The sequence below is a fragment of the Equus asinus genome, chromosome 10 (assembly GCF_041296235.1).
Source record: "Equus asinus isolate D_3611 breed Donkey chromosome 10, EquAss-T2T_v2, whole genome shotgun sequence".
Taxonomy (NCBI): domain Eukaryota; kingdom Metazoa; phylum Chordata; class Mammalia; order Perissodactyla; family Equidae; genus Equus; species Equus asinus.
In genome coordinates, this window is record NC_091799.1 from 64,263,415 (window position 1) to 64,277,235 (window position 13,821).

A 13,821-nucleotide genomic window follows, 5' to 3' on the forward strand; every position below is an offset into this window, starting at 1 on the left:
CAATCATTTTATGGGCCAGCCCCGTGGCCGAGTGATTAAGTTCCCGAGCTCTGCTTCGGCCGCCCGGGGTTTCACCAGTTCGAATCCTGGGCGCGGACAAGGCACCGCTCATCAGGCCATGCTGAGGTGGCATCCCACATGCCACAACTAGAAGGACCCACAACTAAAAATATACAACTATGTACTGGAGAACTTTGGGGAGAAAAAGGAAAAAATAAAATCTTTAGAAAAAAAAAAGCAATCATTTGAGCATTTCCAGGTCAGAATAACTTCAGTGAAAGCACCAGAAAGAAAATATATACCTGCTTATGCAGTTATACACAGACTTATTCTTGGACTTGCTGTATTGAGTTGATAGAAGCACAAACATTTTCTTAATTAATTTTTTAGATCTTAGCAAGAAAAGTCAACAGCATGGTGGTGAATCTTAATGATGAGTGTTCTTAACAATGCTTCCTACACAGTAGACTAGACTGACTATGAACACAGCAAAAATGGATCTTGTGTCCCCAGATACACAAAGATAAGCATCCCCATTATATCCAACCTAGCACATGGTATTTGTCCAATTAAACGCTTTTAGATTAATTAAATTACGTCCCTGAAATAGTCTACAAGTCTTAAATAAGGTTTGCCTTTTAATTTCAATTCATAGTACAGAAACGGGCAAACAATTTCACCACATTTGCAAAGGAGTTTGTTTTTCAACTTCTATTGTCTTTTTTGCCTCATCTCAAAAGTGCAAATCTAATATAGTAAAATTTCCTTTTAGAATTGAATCTTTTAAAGTGTATGTGTTCATTTGAAAAAATGGTTTATGATATTGTTATGCAATAAAAGTTATTTTAAAAATCCATTATTGATTAAAATAGCCACAAATTTAAGCACTACACAAATGGCTGAATATAAATTTGAACTAGCATCACTTGGGTGCAAGTTGATTGCCTTCATTTGCTGGACTTCTGGAGTCATCAATCTCTACTTATTCTAGTATCTGATACTCATGGAGTGATCCATGGACCAGCATTAGCATTATCTGGGAGCTTTGGAAATCTCAAAGCTCCATCCCAGATCTACTGAAGCAGAATCTGTGTTTGGCGTGATCTCCCGCGATTCTTAGATACACTAATGCTTGAAAGCACTTATCTAGCCTTCAGTTGCCTTTGCATACCTTCTCACCAACAGTGCCTTCTAGACCAATATTTCTCTGACCCCTTAGCTTGTTCATACCCTTCCAACCAGCATGCCATCTACAGAGTAGCCATTTAGACTCACAGCCTCTATCTCACAGCCTCTGCTAGAGTTATGCCTTTTACAAGGGAAGATGCACCAATTGAAGAGGAGGGTGGAATTAGCCTCAGAGGAGGAGAATAACAATAACCTTGAGTCTAACAGAGGCTGGCACCAGGGCAGCACCTGGACTACTCATGGTTCTGTTGGAAGCATTCTGTTTGACCACAGTTCAGTAGAGGGGGAGAAAAAAAGGCATACCAGAAGCCCAGGAAGGTTCATATTTTCTATTAGCGTGTACAAGGAGATGTTCGTAGTAAGCCCAGGTAAGGGCTCCTGGAAATACTCATTCCTGGACCTGCTGGAAGATGCAGGTAGATTCAGAGCCAAGCAAGTGTGCGTTCATAAATTATGTTAGCATACTGAAAGACTGAGAGATCTTATTGTAAGAAAAACCTGTTTAATTGTCTTTAACCTGGCCCAATAGTTTTTTTTATCACAAATATTTGGGTTTTTTTTTTTTTCCCATGCAACGCTTATTAAAATTGGGCAAAACTAATCTTTGGTGGGACACACTTTGTGGAATGTGAGTTGCAGAGGTTTCTCTTATTGCCTAAAAGGTAAGTTAAGCCCTGAAGTTTTAGAAAAATCTAACTTATTATGTAACAGTGAATATACCTCTCTCTGTAGCTTCACTATTTTAGAAGTAAAACAATGCTTTGATTCCAAATATTAAATTAACTTAAGCATTGCTCTCCCACTCTGTCTCCCAAGCTGTGACTCAGATGTCAGAACAAATTTTTTTACCTACTTTGGGAAGGAATTTTCACAAGTTTCAGGACCATAAAAGCATTAGCAAAGTACCTGGTTAGTGCAGCACACTTTTATTTTCTGTCTTCAATGTCTTAAACATTGAATTTATCTTTTCCATTTCTCTTTTTAAAGCATTATCTGTGAAGCATACTACCACTATGTGCAAATGGAAGAGACTATATTGCCTCAGGATGCACTTGATAACAATTTTTCTTAAATAGCAACTGAAACTTGCAATCAAAGAGAACATCTGTTTTTCTTTTCCTTTTTGCTGAGAAAGATTAGCCAAGATCTGTGCCTCTACTTTATACGTGGGTCACTGCCACAGCATGGCTGATGAGTGGTATAGGTCTGTGCTGGGGATCCAAACCTGCAAACTTGAGCTGCCAAAGCAGAGCACACCAAACTTAACCACCAGGCCATGGGGCCAGCCCCTGTTTTTCTTTTTTTAAGTTATAAAAGTCTGGTAAAGTTATAGGACTTTTAACTAGAAAACTGAGTTCCAGAGAAACTGAATGAACTTGTTCAAGGTGACTTAGCTAGTTAATTACAGAATTGGGAATAAAACTCCAGCATCTGTAATGTCTTTTGTAAAGCATCTCACACAAACGACTAGGTCTCAGAAGGTTCCTTACAGTTAGCTATAAAAAGCGTCATCCCTAAAAATACGATTTGCTTGTGAGGAATCATTGTCTAAACACGTTAAACTTTAGGAAACAAATTGCCGGCTACAATTATAAACCCCTGAGTTATGGGCTCTTTCAATGAAATACATTAATATGTCTCATAAAAACCAGAATGACTGAAACAGATGTTATGTATCAGGGTCAGAGGGAAGCTTTCCAGTTATACTGTGCTAATTGAGAAAGAGTTTAAAAATCCATTCCTGAGGCTGGTGGGGGATAGGTACGGAGGCTGAAAAAGAGAGAGGAGGAAATGTGTTCCTGGGTGTGGAGTTTTGAGTTTTGAATAGATCACTTTTGTGTTATATTACTCTGAACCTGGGATACACATTGAATTTTGTTCATTCACATGTCTATTACATGGACAAAAAGAGCAAAAGACTCTGAAGGTCTACCCAAGTTCTTCTGTGCGTTCAATGTCTGTTGTTTGTAATACAATGAACAATCTTTGGGAGTTTGAAAATTTTTGGTTATGAAGAAATATCTGTCAGAGTCTCAAAAATACCACTGCTAATGGGCATTGATTGGGGTTCGGAAATATTTGCACTTCAAAAACTGTTGTAACAGATATTTTGTAGTGAGATTGGGTTTGCAGACATCAAGTTGTGTGAATTCAATTTGCGAAGAGTAATTTTCTTAATTTGCTTGGCTTTTATTTTCAATTACAAAGGCAGGAGAGTGCAGTGGTTACATGCATGGACTCCAGTCTTGGGCTTTCTGGTTTAAAATCCAAACTCTTTCACCTACTGGGTGTGTATGACCATAAGGAAGTGATTGAATTTTTGTTCCTCCGTTTTCTCACCTTTAAAATGAGAGTAATAGTTCCCACCTCACTAGAGTGATTTTGATGACCAAATTAAGTAACGATGCTATGCTCAGGCCATCTGTGTTCTGCACATATATCCAGTGGCTTTTCCAGTCATTCAGTATGCCAGGGGATGATCCCCTATAGAAGTAGTGTGATAGACGGGAGTTTTTGTTGGCAAGTTGAAGGCAAAATGTTAGACTATTCTTCCCACTGAAAGAAGATCCAGAAATATAGAATCTTAGAATATGCTAAAATTTTAGTGGCCATCAAAACCTATTGTCTTTACTGAAGTTTAGCTAATATTTAGAGAAGGCGTTCTAGTGTATCATTTTAGCAAAGTAATCAAGAGGAATTCTGTTCTAGCATCGGAAGCTTTTTTTATGTGAATGTGTCAGGAGGAAAGGAGAGATTCTTACCTCAATTGTATTGGCAAATTTTCTCTCAGAAATAAAATAAACATGCTATATTAATGTTGCTGGTATAAATTGTGCCCTATAAAAGGCTAACTTTTCTTTCAAGTGAAATGTTGACTTATTATTTCAATAGAGGTATCCCTAACATTTAGCTTTGATCTAGAAAAAAAGCCCATTTAACTTGATTTAATCTAGAAAAAAAATCCATTTAATCTTTCTATTAAAAGGAATTGAGCTTGGAAGAACACATTGTATGCTCAATTCAAGATGGATATATGCCTTTTGTTCAATAAACCCTAGATACTTTTTTTTACATGAGCAACCTTTGATCATTAATTAGGTGAACCATACTTAATTAGATGATATATAATTGATTATATTAAGAATGCCCAATCTATTTTTGACTTCCTTATTGACTTGAATGCTCATATATAGCCGATGAACAAATCCTTCTAATTCTTGTATCATTAGCCCATTTCTTTTCATTTCTACACAGAGTTATATTGAAATGGAACTGTTGAAATAATCAGCTTTTAGAATCATCCTCCTTCAAATTATAGTAGAGATTACCACCAAATTAATCTTATTTAAATCTCTCTATATATTATTTAGACAATTAAATTTTACTGAATTTTCCATAGGAAAAGAGTCTAAAAACCCGACATCTCTTACCTCCCCAAGGCTACCTACCTCCCCCAAACTATCTTATTATTACTCTTCCACATGTACCTTCTTTCAGGGCCTCATTCAAGCCCTGCTTCTTCTTTGAGTTACTTTCCATTGGTCTAGATATATATTGGTCACTCCTCTAATCCCCTGAGGAATTGATTGTTTCTATTATTAATTTGATATTTATCATTTATTTTCTCTGTTGGAGAGATTGTATATGTCTTCTATTTTCAAGTACATATTTTACTGTTTTTTACTCTCTGCCCGCCAGCCCAGTACCTAATAAAAGTTCAATGATGATGATGATTTGAAAAGCCCTGTTCTACCATGTTCGGATGTGGTTTTAGAAATAGAGATGACATCATTTTATCATCAGAATTTATATTGATAGAATTCTAAATGAAAAATAATCACAATGAAAATTCAAAATAAAATAATTTTAGAATTTATTGTTTTGCAAAGTGGAAAACTACCATGGAGTTTGATTAAAACTCCATCACATCAAAGGAGTATAGGCATATAGGTGAAAAAACACTCAGGAATTCCACGTCAAGCTGCCCTTATTTGAATACCGTGCCTTTGTAAGGATTTCATGACTTGGCAGTCTCCACAGGCCATCAGCGTGTAGGTCTGGCATAGAGCCAAGGACAGAATTTAGTGTTAACTAGACCAAGAGCTCAAGCTACTCAGATTTCCGTGATTTTTCATAGAAATACCCATGATCAATTTTAAGTATTGGATCAGCTTTCTTTTTGGGGTGGTTTGGTATACAGTTGAAATAAGAGTTCTTGGCACTTCATAAACAATCAAATCTCAGTTTTGCATTGTTGAACTATATGAGTTATTTAACCTCCTTGTGCCCTTAGCAGTAAAATAATGCTAATGAAATAACACTCTTGAGTTATTGCAAGAGTTCAATGAAATAAAATGCAAAATGCCTAGCACACAGTTGACACTTGCTAAGTGTAAATTTCTTGTATCAGCCAGCGGTGGGTTTCATCCAATGGGCGTTGACTCTGTACCAGGCACTCTTCTAAACACTTTATGTCACGGGTATTGCAACATTTAACCTTTGCAGCATTCTTATGCAATGGCTATTATTACTATTATTATTAATTATTATTATCATCATCATCCTATTTCACAGACAAGTAAAGGAACACAGTAAGTGTCATAGCTGGAGTTCAAAACAAGCTTTTTGGTTCCAAATTCACCCTCTTAACTACTAGACAACATAACCTCTCCTACTATCAGATCATTTCCATGGACAACATCTTATGGGCAATTTAAAAAGCAGCCTTATTTTAACACACTATTTACCTAATTAAAACATAGTTGGGAGAGGTATACAATGGATTCGATAGTCAAGGGTAAATCATTTAAATTTATCCATTATTCTGAATTAGCTGCACCATTACTCCCTGTCAATTGCAGAAAATCCAGTCTTGCCTCTTCTTACCTAGACAAAGGCACACTTTTCAATCCTTGTCCCAGAACCTGTGCAAATCTTATTTCGTATTTCTCTTGCTGCCTACGAGTAATTAGTTAAATAAATATTTTCAAGAATTCTAAATAACCTAAAAAAACAAATTTTGAAAATCCACAAAAAGATATCTAGGAAAACTTTTATGAAGTTAAGAGATGTTATCTGCTGTTCTAGGCGTGGGTGACTTTATCAAAACATTTCGCCCACTTTCAAATTTCCACTTGTTAAAACCTAAGGCCTTATTTGGCTGTCACTTACAATACTGTGTTTTTCAGAAAAGTTTCTGGCAGCTAATTTTAAAGAGATTTTGTTAAAAAAAAAAAAAAAGGCAAGCTATGTAGTGCTCCTGTTGGAAGAGTGCCCCGACCCTCTGCATTATTAGACAGAAAATTACCAGTTTATCCAAACCTCACCCACCTTTGGTTATCTTCAGAAGTTTACAATTTGTGCTTACTAAGGCAGTGATTTTTCAAGCATTATTTTGAAACACTGCAGGGTTTTTCAAGTTATATTTCAAGGGGGTGGCAAAGAATTCTCAAAACAAGATTAATTTTCTTTTCAAAAAGCAGGACACATGCCAAATATCATTTGGGGGATTCAGGAGGGTAACTGTAGATGTTAGGAAATGGAACAAATAATGATAGGCTCCGGCGACCTGTAAAGAGGCAGCCAATTCCGCTTCTACAATGGAATCCAAAGCAATGGGTGATTATGCCTTTGTTCAGTTTTAGTCCACGTTTAACCATGACCTTCAGTGAATTTTTAATAGAATATTGTTATATCTTCCATTTTTGCTTAATTGTGATCATAAACAAAGTGCCCAGTTTCCCTGAGCACCCAGCTGACATGCCATTTATGAGAAGACTTGCTTGTTAATATTTTATTCCTCTTAAGTTAAACCCACTGAAAGTAAGAACTGGAACCTAGAATGCCCTGAACTCACTGAATTTCCTAATATATGGCCCAGGTCATTCTTAGTCATATCAATCTTTTATTGGGTCTCTGAGAATCACTTTTCTTTCTTGAAACCAGACATTTAAATATCTGCAGCTTCAGGCTGTCATCTGGGTACTTGAGCTGTACCTCATCTTGTCAATTGTTTTGCACTTTATCTACCCAACCAGATTATAAACTCCCAGAAGGCAGGGACAGCGTCAAGCTAATCTTTAAATATCCCAGGGCACTCAATATAATGCCTAGCAGAAAATAAATTCCCACAAATGTTTGTTGAATGGAACGAAGTCTTTAGAAAGTGGGAAATTTTTCTAATTTTTTTTGCCATGTCAGTTTACTGCCTACTGGGTTTTTTTCCCCTTCACTTTATCCCGTTATCTGAATTTTTTATTTCTACAAACCTGAACAGGTTTTATCTCTACTGACAGCTAGGCTTTTTTTTTTTTTAAACAAAACTTGCTGACTTCTTTATTGTATTTGCACATTCTGGTTCCTCATGCTGGAGTGCACTTCTTTCTTACCTTCCTTTCCATTAATTTTGATCCTCCCCCTATTCAAGATTTACTCCATCTCAGCATTCCCTTATCTCTTATGCAAACCATTTGCATTGTATTTTTCTGCCCCTGAATATCACTTTTCAGGTGTTCTGGTGTCTTTTCCTAAGGAGCGTCGTCCAGTCCTTTCCATTAAGTTACAAGCTCTTTGAGGGCAAGCATTGCATGCTTGTTTTGCACAACTCCTGATGCAGCTGTCAGTCCCTCAACCCATTTTACAGAAATTGGCTACTCATTTAAACGTATATATATACATATATATATATATACAGCAATCCCCATTATCTGAGGTTTCGTGTCCAAAGTTTCAGTTATCTTCAGTCAACCATGGTCAAAAAGTATTAAATGGAAAATTCTAGAATTAAATTCCAGAATTAAACAACTCGTTTTTCCTGCTCTTTCTCCCCAAATCCCCCCAGTACATAGGTGTATATTTTACTTGTGGATCCTTCCAATTGTGACATGTGGGACACCGCCCCAACATGGCCCAAGGAGCGGTGCCACATCTGTGCCTGGGATCCAAACTGATGAAACCCCGGGCCGCAGAAATGGAGCGCGTGAACTTAACCACTCGGCCATGGGGCCGGCCCCAACAACTCTTAAGTTTTAAATTGCATGCCTTCTGAGTAGCATGATGAAATCTCACGCTGTCCCATCTAGGGTGTGAACCATCCCTTTGTCCATTGTATCCACGCTGTATATGCTACCCGCCGTTAGTCACTTAGCAGCTGGTTATCAGATCTACTATGGTGGTATCCCAGTGCTTGTGTTCAAGAGTAGTGATGCTGGCAATTTAGACATGCCAAAGAGAAGCTGTAAAGCGCTTCCTTTAAATGAAAAGGTGAAAGTTCTCAACTTAATAAGGAAAGAAAAATCTCTGTATGCTGAGGTTGCTAAGATCTACAGTAAGAATGAATCTTCTATCTGTGAAACTGTGAAGAAGGGAAAAGAAATTCATACTAGTTTTGCTGTCGCATCTCAAATATCTATGTACAGGAAAAAACATCGTATATATGGGGTTTGGTACTGTCTGTAGTTCCAGGCATCCAATGGGGTCTTGGAACGCATCCCTGCTGATCAGAGGGAAGTACTGTGTGTCTACATATATATATGTATGTATGTGTATACATGTATACTCATATATTCTTTAAACTAAGGGACCTTGCCACTTACTGTTGCACAGTGATGAAACCTTTTGTACTGGTGATAATCCTTTAGGAATAAGAATAATTATACCCTGATTTTTAAAAAATTTTAATATTTGCACAGCAAATTTTCTGTAAGTCATGGCAGGTATGTCTCATTAAATTGTTATAGGCACACCACGTGGTGACGCTGTGCTTCTGTGAACAGAACCTCATAGCATCCTTTTCTGCAACATTTTAAAGGCAAGGAGTTGAAACTTAAGGTGGAACAACCAAGGAGGGAGACAGGAGGCACTTTTAGAATTGACCTAATAGAAATCACAGAAGCCAAAAAATAACTGAATCAGACTATTCCATTTTCCATTCTATTTGGATGCATTTCCTAATTCCTTCTTACGTTTTCAAAAGAGGAAAAATATGCCTAGGTCCTGAGAAATGTGCTTTGCTTTCAATCCTGAACTGTCTGCAGCATCACCTGGCTGCTGGGGACATCTCTACCCAAAGGTGTGAGTTCCCTCCCAATCCAGTTCCAATGTTGACACTTCTAGAGTCCTATAATAGAGTTAACAGGCTATATCACTTACTTTCTGGAATTGTTGTAACGTTTTAAAAGTTTGTTTCTGGTTGCAAACTAAACAGGTAAGAGATAATTTCTTCTCTTACTTTAAAGCTCCTTTGAATAAGTTTTTTGAAGCAATGTTAATCACAGATGAAAATCTTACATTAAAAGACAATTAAGGTAATAAGTATGAAAAGCTGGATTTATTTTATTCTTTTATAGTTGAACACATAAAATTACATACACCATAAGCAATAATTGAAACTTTAAAATCATTTTTAACTACTCTTATGAAAAAAATCTGTCCCTCTGGAGGGTTATTAGTTTAAATGCAAAGTGATAACAAATACCATTTGTGCATGTTCCATCCTTTGAAAGCGCCATAATTAGCAAGCTCGTACGACACAACAGCAACCTATAATGTGTTACATATGTAGTATTTTGAAACCTTTTGTTTGGTTCCTAAAACTAGAGAGAGAGAAAAAAAGAACTCATTTTGTTCTCGGGGGATGTGTCTTATAAGGTGCATCAGAGAGAGTTCAGCAAGCAGAGTATTTCTCCTTGTCTAGCTAGTGCTTGTTTATTGTTCCCTTATTAAAACCAAAGACTAACAATTTTCTTTTATGAACGTGGACTGAAGGGAGATAAATAGCCCTTGCCGGAGAGGAAGGTCAAGTTCAAAGTTTTTCTTTCCTTTGGATTCAGGAATAAGCAAATGGAAAGACTAGACAAACAACCGCGCAGCAGGCATCCGATGGTTAAGCCCTTCCCCCAGCACTCTTTATGTACATAAGCAGAAGTCACTCGAGCAGCTGCGGCGCATTAGTTCCAATAGTTTCACAGGCGGCTTTGTAGCGCTGACAAAAGCCGCGCTAGCGCAGCGGCTCCCCTCCATGTTCCTCTGCCGTGCGAGCTCGTCAGTGATCCTTGGCGGGGGATCGGCCAAGGAGGGGTGACGTTTAATAGGCTGCCGCTGAGCAGTGCTCGCCTTGTCTACACCCAGCCCCATCTCCACGGAGAGACTGAGGCAGGCGACTCAACGAACCAACAGCAGCTGGATCCGACCTGCTTCCCCGGACATTTCCTCGTACTCCGAGCGAGGCAATCACTGGAAGGAGGCCAGGGAACCACGTTGCCCTGGATTATTGCCAACTGTCCAAAGTTGACCGAGAAAATGGCTCAGCAGACGACAAGCCCGGACACCTTAACAGTACCTGAAGTGGATAATCCGCGTTGTCCAAACGCCTGGCTGAACGAGGATCTTGTGAAATCCTTGCGGGAAAACCTGTTGCAGCACGAGAAATCCAAGACATCAAGGAAATCGGTTTCTCCCAAGCTCTCTCCAGTGATTTCTCCGAGAAATTCCCCCAGGCTCTTGCGCAGGATGCTTCTCAGTAGCAACATCCCCAAACAGCGGCGTTTCACGGTGGCACATACGTGGTAAGGTTTGCACAGATCATCGGAAATGGTGGCCCGTTCCCCCTGGGTGATTTTGCCCCTCCTGCCTTTCACTCTAGGGGTGGGGAGGTAGGACCATCGTCATTCCTCACCTGCGATTTATCGGAAGTAATCTACCTTAACAGTAAATCCCTCAGATGTCCAAATCAGGGCAGGAATCCTTGAGACTGGTAACAGGAGCGGTTGAGGTGGGTGGTTCTCAAAGTTCAATTCTTATCGCAAGTTGCTACAAGAAAATTGGATTCCAGATGTCAAAGGAGAATGCAGTTTTACTCCCATACCGATGTGGTGGCGTTTCTTTGACTTCCTAAGTTAATACCACTGCCAGGTCCTGCAGCAGCCTAGGAAAGAAGAGCAGGATAACTATAGTTTGCTCTCTTTTCTGCGTGATCCCCAGTTGAAGAGAGATATGCATCGTGCGTGTGTGTGTAATGGTGTGTCCCCGTAAAACCCCTCCCCACTACAAACTGTAATATATTTGTAATTTCAAACATGCCTTTCAAAGAAAAAGAAAGGGTTTAGGAATTCTGTGCAGAAAGTTGCAGGCTAGTATTTGGTAATATTGTTGTGTTCTTTGAATTTGAATTCTTTGAACATTTTGTCAATATTTTTATTTTCTTTATGAATATTTTTATCTTCTTTATAATGGGCCAATGTGTTTTCTGCATATGCTTCCACATATTTTTCTAGACAATTCTGGATATTTTCCTGCTCTTGTAAAAACAAATATTAAAATAAACCATTGTGTGAGCTTATTATGGTGTTTCTGCCTGAGAAGAGGTAATTCTAGGCTATGATGAGAGAGAGAGAGGTCTGTGATGCAAACTTAGTTAATTTTAGATAGTAGTAGATTCTATACGCTACCTCCATGTTTTGGTAAAATGAGTATTAATTATGATTAAGAAAACAAGCATAACAAAAAAATAATGAGTGTGTTAGGTGAGAAGCTGACTAAATTATTTTTATACAGTTTTTCCATAGAAAACTAAAGAGTATGCCAGGAATGGAAAAATAAAACAAAACAATAATAAATCAGAAATAAGACTTCTAGGAAAGAAGTAGAATTCAAAATCTAAACTAGCAACGTGGCTATACCCAGGGATGCATTAATATGATAGCTAAAAATAGATGACAAACGAAATAAAAGGCATGTCCTGCCCAAAGAAATGTCCCACCTCAGAATTTTAATTTTTAGTAGCTAGATCTCTGTTTGCCGAGGTGTTCTTATTCTCCCCAAGATTTTAATTAGATGGCATTTCTACGTTTAGTTAGGTATAATGTTCCTAAGAGGGGGAAGGCAAACATTGAATTTTTAAGTTTTAAAAGGAAATTATGGAAAAATGGTGACTTCTCTCTGAGGAAGAGATTGTTGAAAATATTTGTCAGAGATGAATGGTGAATGAAAGGCATAAACACTGGAGATGGTCTGAGGCAGAGGGATGGTTTGAGACCATGCATCAGGTGCCAGAGCCGGAACGCTGGCTCAAGTTCATAAAGAGTCAGGCCCAGAATTTTGGTATGCAACATCTCTTTCGGTTGAGGTAATTTTTTTTTTTTTAATAGTCCCTAAATTGTACCCATTGCTGAATGAGTAAGGCTTAACTCAGCCTCTTGATTTCAATCTGAGTGAAGCAACCTAGGGTTCAGCTGAAGGTTATCTGAACTATTTGGACATGTAGAGATGTAAGGAAGGCAGGAAATCTCACGAAAACAGGCTTTCTTCTGAAATTTCTGGCACTTCCTTTTCTGGTGCTGTTTGGAGAATCTCCAAGAGCACGATTTCTGCTGATATTTCGTTTTGGTATATCAGGTCTCAGCCAGATCAGGGAGGCATCAGAAGAGCAATGGAAATGAAATATAAAAATTGTGATGTCTAGTCTCAGGGACTCAGGAGGAAACAATATCCCTCATGGAGTAAAAACATCCAGAAAGGAAGTTGGAAAGAGTACCTCACATTTTTCATGTTGGTTCAGTGAGCCCCAAGACTTTCATAACATCCACGGGCATCTTTTGATAAATATCATCCCATCTGTGCTATCAAAACATGGATGAAGCACTATGCAGAATTTTTAAAACTCATTCCAAATTGTTATGATGTATATATATCTATATATTGCTGTCTAAACTGCAGCTACTACCACCACACTGAAAGCCTCTAGTCTTCCTAAATTAGATGATCAGCCACTTAAATATATGCCTTGTGTGTTCCTGCCTCAGAATGTTGGTTCCTGCACCAGATATTCCCTTCCATTTGATATGCATATATTTAATACCTACTGAGTCCAAAGTGTTTAGTTTGTACCTGCTGATTACAAAGTTGAACAAGAGTTATTCCTCGGTTTCGAATAATTTTTACTCTAGTAGAAAAAATAAATCATATTGGAAGGCGTCTCATTTAGCTGGGGGAATCACCTTGCTCTGCAATATACTCGCCAAATCTCAGTGAATTGACACAGTAAATATTTATTTCTTGCTTCTGTTTCTGGTGGGGAGGTAGCCTGCCCTGGGATACTTCAGGGACGTGGGATCCTCCCCTCTTTTGGTTTTGTAACGTGTGATTTCCATGTTTGCCAGGCTTAGCTGAATCAGGGGGAAAGAGCATGGAAGATGAAATGTGTGAGTTTTTATGACGCGGGCCTAGAAGTGCACACATCTCTTATACCAGTATTCCCTGGCTAGAACTCAGTTCTGTGACCACATCTAACTGCAAAGGATGCTGGAAAACCTATCGCAGCTCTGTTCCCCAGGATTAGATAAAACAGATCTGGTGAACAGCTAGCTAGCCCGTCTCAGTCACGCTATGTTAATGGTTGTGTCGTTCGCCTGCCATACCATGTATATCATAGTTGAATTCGTAGAGTAACATCATGATGACTAGTCCTCTAACATCTCTGCATGCCTCCTGGATGAGGGTCATACAGAGCAATTCTGGGTTTTGATAAGTCTATTGGTTAGAAGGTCCTTGCTTGTATACAGTTGAAGTCTCCTTCCCTGTAACTGTCATCTGTGGGTCCTGCATCTGCTTTGAAAATCCCACAGCTTAAATCTC

At 38.4% G+C, this 13,821-nt stretch overlaps 1 protein-coding gene across 7 annotated transcripts in view; it reads left to right on the top strand.

Annotated features, from left to right (window-relative positions):
• The window catches only part of PDE4D (phosphodiesterase 4D), a 1,407,338-nt gene that overhangs the window by 720,899 nt on the left and 672,618 nt on the right, over positions 1–13,821 (top strand). For 2 of the 7 annotated variants that reach the window (XM_044771967.2, XM_070519635.1), the window contains exon 1: positions 9,504–10,754. The exons of the other annotated variants lie outside the window; for them this stretch is intronic. In XM_044771967.2, the coding sequence (XP_044627902.1) occupies positions 10,489–10,754 (266 nt within the window). In that variant the 5' untranslated portion in view covers positions 9,504–10,488. Of the gene's footprint in view, positions 1–9,503; positions 10,755–13,821 lie in introns of those variants that run through there. 7 annotated transcript variants of the gene reach the window in all.